Source organism: Egretta garzetta, unplaced genomic scaffold (assembly GCF_000687185.1).
Source record: "Egretta garzetta isolate BGI_Z169 unplaced genomic scaffold, ASM68718v1 scaffold297, whole genome shotgun sequence".
NCBI lineage: Eukaryota > Metazoa > Chordata > Aves > Pelecaniformes > Ardeidae > Egretta > Egretta garzetta.
In genome coordinates, this window is record NW_009260410.1 from 663,983 (window position 1) to 678,280 (window position 14,298).

The 14,298-nt window shown below is 38.6% G+C and overlaps 1 protein-coding gene across 3 annotated transcripts in view; it reads left to right on the plus strand.

The window, feature by feature from the left end:
- The window catches only part of ALS2 (alsin Rho guanine nucleotide exchange factor ALS2), a 38,470-nt gene extending 31,783 nt beyond the window's left edge, over window positions 1–6,687 (plus strand). For all 3 annotated transcript variants that reach the window (XM_035899081.1, XM_035899082.1, XM_035899083.1), the window contains 6 exons: window positions 648–821; window positions 1,207–1,252; window positions 2,886–2,947; window positions 3,571–3,720; window positions 4,028–4,124; window positions 5,493–6,687. In XM_035899081.1, the coding sequence (XP_035754974.1) occupies window positions 648–821; window positions 1,207–1,252; window positions 2,886–2,947; window positions 3,571–3,720; window positions 4,028–4,124; window positions 5,493–5,531 (568 nt within the window). In that variant the 3' untranslated portion in view covers window positions 5,532–6,687. The remainder of the gene's footprint in view (window positions 1–647; window positions 822–1,206; window positions 1,253–2,885; window positions 2,948–3,570; window positions 3,721–4,027; window positions 4,125–5,492) is intronic.
- The last annotated feature ends 7,611 nt before the right edge of the window (window positions 6,688–14,298 follow it).

Here is a 14,298-nt window from a genome sequence, read left to right on the forward strand (position 1 = left end):
AGGAAGAGAGGGGTCAGCAGAGATGGCCTTCTGAGAAAGGCTCCAGTGACCTGTGCAGATGGTATTAGTAGGCACTTTGAGTTCCACTTTCCCTGTTAGGGTTATGGGTTGATGCCAAGCAACTGCTGACTTTTTGAAAGCTGGAGTGTGAGTGTGTGGAGCTGGGTCAGGTAACTTAATGGGTTTTAGTCTATATTCTAGCTCGTGCTTTGAAAGTAAAGTTCAGCTGTCAGCAGAGTGGCTCAGAATGGGGGCTAAATTATTAGCATGAAAAATACAGGTAAAACTGGAACTATAATATAGTACAGCATTCAGCTTGTACATTATACAATGAAGAAAGCCAATGTTCTGTTTAAAACATACAAACCACAAAAAAACTGTACCCTAGCCACTGCCCCTGCCCCCCCCAAACCCCAGTCCAGTATGTGGACTGTAAAGGAAAATTACTCCTAAGCATTTTTTAGCACAGATGCTATTTGATGGATTTGTACTTATTTTATTATTCTTGTCCCTCATAGAATCGGCTTATACTAAATGAAAGATTTGTTCCAATGATTTCTTTTTCATTCAATTTTTATAGATAATTAGGTTTTTAAGATTTCTTCCTCTTTAAACCACCCTTTTTTTTTTTTTTTTTTTTTTTTTTTTGTGGTAACCAGTTTTGGCTTGCTGCTCCCTGTATTACTGCCACGACTCTATCCTCCTCTATTTATGTTGTATGCCTTAGACAACGAGCGTGAGGAAGACATTTATTGGGAATGTGTTTTACGTCTAAACAAACAAACTGATATGGCTCTTCTAAGTTTTCTTGGAGTGCAAACGTGAGTATGCCTCAACAATAAAACAGAACTTGGAAAGATTATGGCATGTAATGAGATAAAGCAACTAAAAACCCCCTATTGTATAAAATGCTTTTCTTTGATTAAAATGCATCTAAACATGTCTTCAAGGTAATTAGTATGGTAGAGAGAGTGAATCAAAACTTCCCTCCTCCAAAGGGGGGAGGCAGGCAGAAGATTGGCATCACTACAAAACCAGAGTGAGGCATTGCAAATTAGGCTATTTGCCAGCTATTTGTGGTAGATGTGGTTGATCCTGTAGAAAGAGCTGTTGTATCTCATAGAACAACATGATGACTTCATTTTCATAAGGTGAAAATGCTTTAAGACTATGCTCTCTCACTACACTATGCTGGGTTTCTTGCAGGAAATTTTGGCCAGGAACTGTATCCATCCTTGGAGAGAGCAGAAAGGTATGTTCATGGGGCCTTGGCTTGCAGTATGCTTTGCCCAGTGCATCTTTCAAGAAGCTGAGATCATAAAGCAGCAGTCAAAGAACTTTTGACCAGGCTTTTTGCTTAAGAGATGCTATGCTATCTTGTTTGCTTAAAATTTGTCTGCTACTTAAAAGCTACATTAGTGATTTCTTACAGTAGCTATCGGTCCAGCTTTGTCACTTACTCTGTCATACTCTGTAATTAATTCTAATTCAGGAAGACATTTGCTTGGTCTCCAATTATGAAAGTGTGAGAATAAAAGTCTACCAAGGAAATTTTCAAGCTGCTTGATTGAGAGTTATACCACTGTACGCTGATTAGGAGAATTATGTGCTTTTTCTTAATCATCATCTTGCTGAAAGTGGCTAACACTGGTCTTAGATGGTAATAGTGTAGTACTCAATCTCTGTGCTCCAGTAAGAGTGGATTAATAATCATAACTTTGAACAATTGAATGCTTACAGTATACTATAAATCGTGGCAGCTTATGAATTACTTTACTTCTATTTGAAATTTTCAATTTCTTTATAATCATTTAGATACTTCTGCCTTCAGGAGGAGGATCTAAATCACTTAAATCACCTCGTCCCTGTTAATAACTGTGGCTGTGCAAAGTCTATAATAATCAGAAGCATGGCTTTCATCATAGTAGTTGCTGCACACAGATGAGCTGATGCTCCTTGATAGAGATTGAGTATTACAAGTTTGTAATAACAGCAAGACAAGTCCACTTTTTCCAAAATCACGTAGTTGAAGACTCGCATCATTCACATGATGCAAACCTCCACTCAGACTTTAAATGTTACAAAATCCAGCAATAACAGGTTTTCTTGAGTTACTTCACATCTTCTATATTTTTAGGTACTGGGCAAAATTTTTACCAGCTGTCTGAATCCTTCACACTTCTGACTGGTTGTTTTGGTTACAGAGTTAGAGCCCCTCCACTGTGAAGTACACTGCGGCATGTGCCTTCTCTGAATTATGCAGTCTTTTACCTTGATTGCTGGGTCATTCGTTCAATTAATCAGCATGCCTTTAGCCAAGACATCAGGTTTATCTGCCTCTCTCCTCTGTCCAGTTTCCTCATTTTTCTGAATTTCTCTAGGTCTTTTTGCATCCATCCATTCTCTACCTGCTCCATTCAGAAAGACCCAGGCTCAGTTGCATGTTAAGAGCTGACATTTATATTTGTTCTTTTCAATTTGCTCCAAACCTGAATCTCTGATTGACTGCTATGACTTTCCTAGGTTTGAACCATTCCAGTCTTATGGTTTCCTCTTGATTGTTAACCATTAAGATTTAATGAGTCTCAGTCTTACTTGACCTGGAGGATATCCAAAACTGTCACTGATTCTTGTAACATACCAAGGAATTCAGAACAGGCTTTTTTGAATTTTAAATGAAATTCATACAAATTATTCATAAGCAGATTTCCTGGATGACTTTAGCATCCAGGAACATTGCCCTTTCTTTGCACTGGAAAACTGGAGAGAAAAGAAAAAAAAAAAGCTTTTATGCCAGTGTTGTGTTCATGATATACTGCTTTTCTTCTGCTGCTGAATAGTGGGGTGGTTAAACCTGCATGACAACTCTTCTCATGATTACACAGGTATCATCAAATACAAAAGATGCTTGCTTTGCCTCTGCAGTTGAATGTTTACAGCAAATCAGGTAATTATCTGAAATTTGTCTTTAGCGTTTTACTGTTCCTGCTACAGTAGTATCTTGTTTACTTGATTGTGATCCTTTACCTGTCACCTTTTTTGTTCATCTTCTTGAGAGAGGTCACCAAGAAGTTTCGGAGGTCCTGCTAAAAATGTTAGCAAATTCTCCCAAGGGGGAATGAAGTATCGCCTCATAAATGCAACTGGGAGATGTGTCCGTAGGACACCATTTAGAATCAAAAGTGTGAGGATGTCTAATCAAATACACATGTGAAGTTCCAAACAGTTATGGCAAAATTACCTGTGTATGGGGAGCTTTTCTGTGCCTGTTAGCTGACATAAGGAATTCTGCTGTGAGAATATGAGTAGACATTAAAAGGGTTTTAGAAAGGAATTTTTCCCCTTTTACCACTATGTTAAAACATCTTAAAACTGTGAAGACCGTCTCGCTTGAAGTAGTTAATGGCCTGGGGTAGTACACAGCCTTGGCAGCCACGGCTGTTGTGGTGTGAATGATGTGGCTTATCTTCTTGGGCATGGGGGCAAACAAATAGCAAATAGTCTTCCTAATTTAGATGCCAGTATGTAACTTCTTATTGTTACCCTGTTTTGCTCTTGCTCTCCAAACAGTACCACGTTTACCCCAGCTGATAAGTTGAAGGTGATCCAGCAAACTTTTGAAGAGATCTCTCAGAATGTACTTGAGACTCTTCAGGAAGATTTTCTGTGGTCCATGGATGACTTATTTCCTGTTTTTCTCTATGTGGTGCTACGAGCCAGGTAGGCCCGAAGAGTGACATCAGTCACGAGCTGAGCATAGGTAGTAGGAGTACTTTTACCTGTATTAAACACTCCTGCATCTCACTGTAGGACTGCTTGCTAGCTTTTTGTAACTTGGCAAACTTTCCACTTGGGCTGTTTGCTTTGACCTGAAAAAATTTTGAACAGTTAACTGTGGAATAACCGAGACCTCAGAATGAGGTTAGGGAAAAGCATGTTTCTTGCACACCACCATGTACAGAAAGTAAAAACATTATAATGGTATCTTTCATTTGCCTCTTTTCTTTCTTGCTCTCCCATGTGACAGGATAAGGAATTTGGGGTCTGAGGTGCACTTAATTGAAGATCTGATGGATCCTTATCTGCAGCATGGGGAGCAAGGCATCATGTTCACTACCTTGAAGGTATTATTAAAAGCTTTCTTTGGAAATAATCAGCTTTGAGCAATGATGATCAGCTTAGGACAATTGTGTGGACATTAAGTTGCAACTTTTTTGACATTTTAATTAAAGTTTTTTAGCTAGAATGAGCATGGAAACTTAACTTAGACCTTAGGATAACCAAAAATTGCAGGTAGCAGTAACCTAACAATAGCAGGTAGCATAAAATGGTGCAATGTGCAAATGTACTTCATTCAAATGTAATATTGGTTGCTGTTGACTGTTCTGAGTGCTCACCTGTAGCTTGTTGTTGCCCTGCAACATAACAAACATTTTTTTCTTTTATAAAAATTGGAATGAAGTGCTGCTTTGGAGATCAGCTATTCCAGTAATGTTTAAGTCTGATATTACATCAAAATGCTTCAGGAATTCAGTTTTTTTGGGAAAAAAAATATTTTACTCTCCACATTCTATTTAGTAGTATTCTCAAGTATGGAAAAAGGGAGAGAATCTGTTTTGATGAATATCTTATTGTACACTAAGACCTCTATAATGGAAATATGTTGGTTTGGTACCTCAAAACTTCAGACAAGTGGGTCTTGTGACAGTTCAGCTGTGTGGAGCTTTTTTGTGGGGTTTTGGAGGGAGGCTTTTAACTTAAAAATCTTAAGCCAAGCTCCTAGGTGAACACAACTGTATGTTCTGTCTGTGCAAACTGGAAATAGTTGGGTGCAGAGGTTTTTTCATACCTGTTGTTTTTATAGTGCTGCAAAAAGGGAAGGTTTGAGTTGGTTAAAGTTTATCAAAGAATCTATGTAGTAGAAGCAGAATCTTATTTTCCATGAGTGCACATGTTGTCTGAGACGCTTAGATTAAGTTTCTGGTCAGGGCTGATGCATATTTGAAACAGCTTTACAGAGTGAATAGCTATCAAGGGTCAGGGTCAGGGTATTTATCCACATGATAGAAATGTTTTCTTTTCAGTCTGAGTGCCTTTGAAACACTTAATCCCTGCATCCTTGTCCTGTAGAAAATACTTTCTTTTTTGGGCCCTTCTGTCAAAGGGGAAAGAAAGACTCATGAGCAAAACCAATGTACTTCATCTTGGCAAGGCTGGGAGCTGTGGAAGTATTCAGAGTCCCAAACCATGCTACCTTGCTTCATTAAGAGTTGGATGTAATTTGTAACTTAAAATCTCTTGTTCTTTTTGCTAGTTTACATATCAGAAGATTCTCATGTGTTGAGTGTCACTGTGTCATCACTGCTTGTAGAAAGCCTAGTCCTCTGTTTTCTTGGATAGAAAAAAAAAAACCCAACGTTTTTTGTATATGATGCTTTATCAGCTTGCCGAGAACTGGTACGTTTGCTAAACTGAACTTTGTTTTAATTCAGGCATGTTACTACCAGATTCAACACGAAAAGCTTACCTAGACCATCATTTACGACCTGGCTCTGTGGGATAATCTACTCAGTGGAACTTCACTAATACCCACCTTCTTCCTTGAAATGGCACTTAGAAAATACTCTGTTAAAGTTCTGTTGTTACAGATGGAAATATTCCATTGTTTCTTCTGACCTCTCAGTTTTAAGACTGGAAAACTGCAGCCAGAGGCTAAGAAGTGATAATGAAGCTAAGAGACTTGGTTTGTCAAGTACTTGCCAAGAAGATACAATTTCCTATTCTAACAGAAAGATTATTTACTCACTTTCAATTAACAATGCTGCAAGGAGGCATGGCATCTACACAGAGTACATGTGAACGTCTGGACTGCATGGCTTCTAAGGCAGTGGGGTTGTTTTTTATTATTCCTGGTTTGTCAGCAGAGACATTTAAAGAGAATGAATCGCACCACAGAACCATTCAGTCTTCCTGAATTAAGCTATTATGTTTGTTTATTTATAAAATAGAAATATGTTAGTATTTATAATGGGTAACCTATAGTGTGTTTGGCTGTAAAGGTTTTGAGGCATCTGTCTTCAACAGAATTGCTGAATGCAGTGTTAATGTGCTGTTGTGGAAATAATCACACTGTTATGGACTTCCCTGTTTACTGGAATTACAAATATAAAGCCATTCACCATTCCTTCTGTTTATGAAATAAATAAAAGGCACTGACCACTTCAAATTTGGCACTGAATTAAACACCCAGAATCTGTAGTGTTCAGTTTCATTATCCTGAGGTCTGAGGACAAACGCTTTCTCTGGAAGCCCATGTGATGGGAGAATGGGAATGTGCTCTTGAGCAAGCTGACAATGGATTAGGTTTGAGTCTTTTGCCTGTTAACTTCTGTGTCAGAGCGAAAGCTAACCTTGTTGCATTTTTGAACATGTAGAGAACAAGTAATTTTCCTGGGGGATTTGTGTGTGTGTGTTCTGTGGTTTATGGTTAACTTTATTTATACCAATAACAGTCATGGATAATTTGGGTATTGCAGGTGCTGTTCTTTACCATGGATAACTCGAAAAAGGGGGAGGGAGGAATAGATTCTAGAATGTTATAATGGCTTAAGTTATGTCAAACTACCATAGATAATGCTAATCATATTTTTGAAATAGTAATCATGACTTGTGTATTGGCACCTACATGGAAAGAAACCATATGTCAAAATACTGTTTTGAACAGTGACTGTGATGCAGCAATTTTCATAATAAAGTAAAAGAGATTGGTCTTTCTGAAATTATTTTCAGTTCTATCAGAGTAGGTAAGAGTCATTCTGGCAAGATGATGTTTAATACTATTGCTTTACTTGTTATACTTGCCACAGACTATAGAGATAAAGGAAAATAGAGATAATAGACTTCAGGTTTGCGAACAATTTTTTGTTAGCTTAATCTTATTTCTGAATTATACTAATAATTTGAGGGGACAAAGCAATAATATGAATGAAAGGGAAGACATGGAAAGAAGTTGATTCGAGAAGGAAGGAAAAAAAGATCTACAACTAAGGATGGAGAGTATAATGAAGTATAAGGCAGGAATTGGAACACTTAATCTTTTGTGCTAGATGCAGTCTTTCCACACAATCATCTCTTAGAACTCAAAGTACAAAAAGTATTTAACTGAAACTTGTAGGAGCAGAATTGTTCTTTGGAAAGGAAGCTATGCTGAACAGCCATGTAAATCAGTGGCTGTCATATCGCAAAGGTCTGAATTCGGGATTTATTTCACCTTTTGTAGGAGAGTAATTAAAACCAGGTTTGATTCCCCCCCGCAACTATTCAGGGTCAGTGTTTGTTGTCTTCAGATGTTCTGGAAGAAAGGAACTATTTTAATCTTCAGCTTTGACATGCAAAAAGCTTTGTTTCATGTGACCACACTCCCACACTGATTCTATACCTTAAACTGAAAATGTAGCTAGAGATGGGAAGTTTTTCCATAATCTTTCTGCCTTCCAAGAAGGAGGTGCATTTACCAAATATGTAGCAACTTCAAATGTTTAATTTAGCTCTCTGAATGATGCGAAGTTGAAAACTAAAAAAAACAAAGCATACATTTGCCTTTGTATATATGTGTGTGTATATACACAACCTCTTATAAAAAGTAGTGATAACGCATATGAATTAGCTTGCTGATTAATGGAAGCAGACAGCCTGGGCTGGATTATTTTTGGTCTTTCTGATATATAGCTCAGTTATTAGCTGAAGAGAATCCTAGGATTAAATGTGCTTCTGACACAGATTCCACTTCACAGCCTACGTGGGCTGTGATGCATTAGGGAATCACTGCAGACCAGCTTTGATTTGTGTATGTCTGTAGCTAACAAAGAAATGAGTTAACCTGCAGGACTTCTCTCACTGTATTGCTTCATGGTAATTACTTTTTTCTCATCTTTTTTTTTTTCCCTTAAACTGAAAGCTGGATATTTCTTGTGCTGCAGCAGCAATCCTGTAACCAGCAACAGAAGATCAACGTTACAGTATTACAGATTCTCATTGTAATTGCAGGCATGGTTGCTGAGGACGGACCCTAAGAGATGAGAGCCCTACTGACTGGGAAAGTTACTGAGAAAAAGAAACTACTTAAGTTAGACGCAACTTAAAGTAGGCTTTTTATGCAAGAAAAGGGTTAAGGGGATTTGTTCTCTTCTCCCTGGTAATGAGTAGTTCTAAGGTTAGGTTTCTGCGGATTAGAAAGGAGAGGATATCCATAGATTAGCTAGGGTAGTGAGGTTACTTGTTCTACTCAGTGTTTGCAGGTAAGAAAATACGCACTGTACTGAAACCATTGTACTGCACAGATGCATTTCCCCCATGCAACTGTGAAATTAGTTTCTTCTTGTAGCTACAGCAAAGCTAATTAAACTTGTGATACCTGTTTAATTCCCATTAACTAAAGAGTAGAGAGATGTATGAATGGGGAGCAGGAGCTCAAAAGAGAATTTTTTCCTCACTCCTAATCTTCGCAAAGTATTCAGACTTCAATGCCAGGTGCTATACGTTATTGACGTGTTTTGCCAACAGTAGGTTCATTTCCCAACTGTACTTGTTAGAAGCATTTTAGGGAACTACCTGTTCCGGTATGGCGAGAGACGATGTAGAGCAAAGATATGTGACTGCTATGGGAGTATAAAACAAGTCCTTTCTTTGAACTATCCATCTGTGTACTTCTAAGCTGATTCAGTATCAATGTGTTGATGTTGTCAGGTGGTTGTTGTTTGGTTTGTGGTTTTGGTTTGTATTTTTTTAGTAAGCCCGAAGTGTTGGCAGCAAACAGCTGGCAGTAAAGCTGGCTGCCTCCTGTGACTGAGGGGCACTGCACCTGAGCATTCTCTGAATGCACTGCTCTTTTAGGAAGCGACGCTTTAGCAGCATTTACCCCCCATGTAAATAAGATGCTTGCACCACCGCTGGAGCTGTAAGCTTTTGTTCTAGAGGGAGGCAGAATGAATCGTCACTGAACAGATCTGATTACAAAGAGTAATAGTGTAACTTGTCCCATCAGCAACCTTACACATGCAGGTTGTGATTACGTAAACCTCACAGAATGCCTTGCATGAACATAAAATTTATTCTTCTTTTTTAATCTGCACCACCTCAGACTTGCAATAAGTGATTCTTGGGTCACAATAAGGATGTATGGTTTCAAAGGACAGGTCTCAACCTTTGCATAAAATGTGTCAACTTATTCTACTGATATTTAGGGTTGCTTTTTTTAGTTGGAACACTTTCAAGTCTCAAAAAGAGTACAAAAGGCAAGATTTTTTTTTTACACTGACTAGAAAGAGAAGCTGACAGACTTCAGTGATGAGACTGGCCTAATTCAGTTTATTTAATGCAGAACAAAAAAGTCCTGAACAGAGAATGTCATTTGAGAGATGCTGAGTGTCTCTTACTACCATTTTTTGTCTACTCAGTTTGCTGATTTATAGTGGCTTATTTACAGCAAAGCTTCCTCAGAGCGTTCCATGCCCTCAAGCTAATCTGCAGCCTTGAATGTGCCAAATCATTAATTTTGATAAATTTAAAGATGTGAGTAGTTTTCCTTGTTAAAAGTGCTCAATAACCTTGTCAAGCATATTAACCAAAGAAGCTTACAAGAGTAGGGGGGTTGATGTTCTGAATGTCAGATTCTCTGGTGGTGTCCCCTTCAGAGGCTTGACAGCATCCAAAATTGTCCATTTCAAGGCAATTCTGAAAACTGTATTAAAAGCAGGGTTTGGGTTCCCCTGGAACTCTAGCCTTCTACCCATAAGGCCTTCTGGTCTGTCTGACAGCTAGGGTCAAGGAATTTCATATTCTGCAGCTGAAGGAAGTAAGCCCTGAAGCCCAAATTTGGGACAAATTATGTTTGTAGCCATGAGGTGATGGATTCCTTTTGATTCTAAATTCTGGCGTGCTCAGCATGGCTATCCAGTTCTCTCCTGAATAACAGGCAAAGAGAAATGTCCTCTGTTAACGAGCATCTGTAATTGTGTGTGATACATATGAATGGGAAGGACCTTACACTGGCTGGGAGATTAGTCAGGTAAGCCTTTTAGGAAGAACTTCCATCTAATTTATTTAGATCCCTGGGATGAGGAGACCCTGAGCTCTGGCTTTACAGATGTAAGTCTCGGGAAATTAAGGCACAGTAGTAGTAGTTAAAAGTTTGTTTGAACTCTGACCTTTCCCTTTAAGTAAGCAATTTAGTAGGTCTTTTTCTAAAGAACTCCACAGAAGCAAGACATTATTCTTCGTCTCTTCTGGTAATGACTTACTCATCATCCATTGCTACTGACAGCTGCTGAAACCAAGCTTCACAGTTGGAGGCTGCTTTCCTTTTGTTGTGTGAAAATATGAAACAGCTACTACTTTATGACTGAGGTGAGCTGCGTTGTTAAGAACTTGACAGATTTTGATGTTTAAATGCTGCTCCTGTCAGTGTGAGCATAAACTCTGTAGTTTAAAAAGCCAACAGTGGACGAAAGGGTTACTGTTTATTATTAACTGTTATATATGTCCATCTGATTCGTGTTAATATTGAACAGTGTTAGGGCCGCATGATGACATACCCTTGTATAACCACAAGCCTAAGAAGGGCAGAGAGGTTAAAGTATGTAGTTCTTACCTTGCACCCCCCCAGCCGCCTCCTCACAGGGGGAAGGGGAGGGGGGCTGGCTGGGCACCAGGGCGGCATCCGCCGCAGCCCCCCCACCACCAGGGATTGACTTACGCATCATCCATTGCTACTGACAGCTGCTGAAACCAAGCTTCACAGTTGGAGGCTGCTTTCCTTTTGTTGTGTGAAAATATGAAACAGCTACTACTTTATGACTGAGGGGAGCTGCGTTGTTAAGAACTTGACAGATTTTGATGTTTAAATGCTGCTCCTGTCAGTGTGAGCATAAACTCTGTAGTTTAAAAAGCCAACAGTGGACGAAAGGATTACTGTTTATTATTAACCCTAGCAGCTCTCTGATAGCTATACCCGACACAAAACAGCAAGCAATCAGTATTCAGTAGCTTTCCCAGCTCTTCTTGGAAATCCAAGGTCCGCAAAACTTCTAAATGCGCTCATGTTAACCCCACTCTATGGAAGTAGTAGTGGTACCAGAAGCTACAAGGCTCTGTGGGGGGAAAAAAATTAAATCTCTCAAGTATTTTAAAGGAGTAACAATACTGACTAGTATTTTAGCATCTCCAGAAATGTTCTTCTTTTGTCTCTATTTGCAGGATGATTCTCAGTGCTGTATTTAAAAATTAAATAACTATTCAGTAGAAGATTGTCAAATATTCTCTTTTTGACAGCAACAGAGTAACTTGCTTGCTTTTAGTTCTTTCCCATTCTAAGTCACTGTGCTGTGCAAGATCTGTCCTAGCTAAGAAGAAATAAATGTGATCCAGCTCCCAAAGGCCAAAAGGGACCTTGATTAAGGTATTCCTAAGACTATACTGGAGAGAGTTGTGGGCTTTTTTCTCTCTTCCTTTAAACTTCTCTGGTTTGTAATAGAATATAAGCAATGCTAATTGTCAATATGGTGACATGCCAGCTTGGTAGACAACACCACTTGAACAAAGTAGGCCTTAAGGTTATGGTAATTTCACTACAGTTATCACGAAATAAAAGATTCGGTTTTCAGTATGCATCTGAGGAGCCTTCTACAAAAAACCTGAGGGGTTTTGCTTGTCTATTTTGAGGTTAAGGGGTCTTCTAAACTTTCTTTTAAGTAGTTAAACCAAAAAGCTTTTAGAAATATTTCTTGTATTGCACTTATTTCTCCATATGTGTTTGAAGGGTGCCTCCCTACTTAAAGGGCATGCGCTTTGATGCTCCGAAGCTAAATAGGAAAAGCCAGATCTAGACTTGAAATAACTGGAGTTTTATTCTGGAGAGAGCTGGGCCTTGTTGAATGGGAAGTTACTGTGAGCACCATGTGTTGAGAGCCTTCTGGGTGGGCGAGTACTGTTATGGATGGAAGTTGTGTATGCTTTGAGCAAACCAGCTGCTATATAAAATCATACATATGGCAACAGATGCATAGTAATAAGTAAAGTTGATCATTGTTGACAACCAGAACGTATTTGTAGATGTGAGTTGGCCAGACAAATTCAGCTAGGGTTAGGGGAGTCATCCCAGAAAGCCCAGCTACATTATAAGAGGGATTTCCTCATTTATTCGTTTTTGAGGGGAAAAAAGTTGGGTTGGGTTTGGGGTTTTTTGGAGGGATATATGTAAACAGATTTTTACATCTGGGCTTTTCAGGATGAGAAATATAACATAGATCAGGAATTGGCTCCCTTATAGTACATGTAAAATGTCTGGATGTGCTTTTTTCTTTTGTCTTCAAACATCCTTTACCACGAAACTGTAACCAGGATTTAGAATTGGCGGTGTGCTGTTGGATGTCTGTGTAGACTATATACAGCAAAGTAAACAGCCGTTGGATGTGGGAGCCAATAGATGTCAGTGGGGTCTGTCTTTAGTTCTTGAAAAGTCTGAAAAAAACCCCATAGTTATAAAAGCTAGAGAAGCTTTAGAATTAGTAATAATAATAGGAAATGGGGCTTCTGGAATGTAGTTTATTGGGTAAGCTGTCAGAAGTTTCCTTTTAGGACATAACTGGCAGATTGAGTACCATCTCTTTGTAAACACTTCTGCAACTGGATCTGGAGCTATAGACTCTTAGTTTCTAAAAACAGGGCAGGGGCAGAGATCAATGAAGCTGAGGGTCACTTGTGTTTTCATATTGCTGTTCTTCAGTGAAAACCAGGAGTGACGCTGTCCTGAATGTACTTTGCAACATAGGGATTCCTCTTTCTGTGTCTGTACCATCCCACAGAAAAGATTTCTGCCCTACTCCTAATGTCTTCAGTAATTAAGAAACAGGTATTCATGACCAGATTTATATGGCCTGCTTTGTTAAATCCATCATTAGGCAGATCAGCTAAGCTTAACAAAGGGGAAGGCAAACCCTTAAAGGAACAGAACGCAGACTATTGAGGGGAAAAAAAACACAATTGCAGCTCAAAACCCCGTTCCCAGTGGATGTGTGGTAGAAAGGTTCAGTGTTACATTCATAAAAGACGAACAATAGTTGTTCCCAATAGAAAAATTATTATGCAGTATAATCTAATGCTGAAATGGAGATGTTGCATTAGGTATTGGGGGAAGACCAATCTATATGTCAGTTTGTCTTTGAAAGAAGAAATTGTAATTATAAAAGCAATCTTTGGATTAGAATTTCAATAAGATGTATCACTGAGTATCCTGTAGAGGTAACTTGGTACAAAGTGCTAATACTCAGTAATAAAATGTTTGAATCATAATCTCGTAGCTTTTTTTCTCCCTTAATTTCCACTGCCTTTTGAAAGCGGTTTTATGATTTCACAGGAGAGAGGAAGCATGTTCTAAAAATAAGTATTAAGAAGTGCAGTAAAAGTGACAGTAATGCCTTCTGCTGTTATAAGCAGATGAAGATAATACTTTTCCTGCTTGTACCTTTGATGTTTTCTGTCCAACAAACAATCTAGAGGAAAATGGCTGCCCTTTTGCTCTCCTACTCCAGGCAATAAACTACTGTATATTTAACAGAATTTGGTAAGGCATTCACTGTGCATGCAGTGTCATGCTGAGGTGCTCAGGTATCTGATGTTACAGGGTTTTTTAACTTGCACTCTGAATCATGTCTTGAGTGGCCAGCTTAAATATTTAACTCTCTAAGAGTAATCTTCCAATACTGGTAACTGTGACAGTATCTTCAAACTTGTATCAAATGTGATTTGAAGTTAGATCAACTAGGATGTAATGAAGATCCTGAATTACTTCAGATCTTTCATATATAGATTCCTGATGCTATGGGGTATGAATGTACCATACCGTGTTCCCTGGGGAATTTCCATACTTGTTTGCAAAGGAGGGTTCTGAGAATTCTCTGAAGCAATCTTGTACTGTGTTGTTTCCTACTAGCAATAGATTGGAGACCTTCATCCATTTCTAGTCTAAGGAAACATCAGAGGTCAGTGATAGGTTTTCGCAGAAGTTTAAAGGAGGGAAGGTATTCAGAAGAAAACTTTAGAAGGCCTGTTTTTTTGTATGTGAAAAGGTCAGTGCCCCAGAGGTACATATTAATTGTGTAAGTGTTGGCTTAAAAATTCCTATTTTAAAATTTAAAGAAAAAAAATTAACAAAGGTAGTATATGCTGCTTTTATAATGAAAGATAATATAGGAGGGGGTCTTAGATTATATATAGAGAATCAAAGAAGTTACCTCTAAAAGT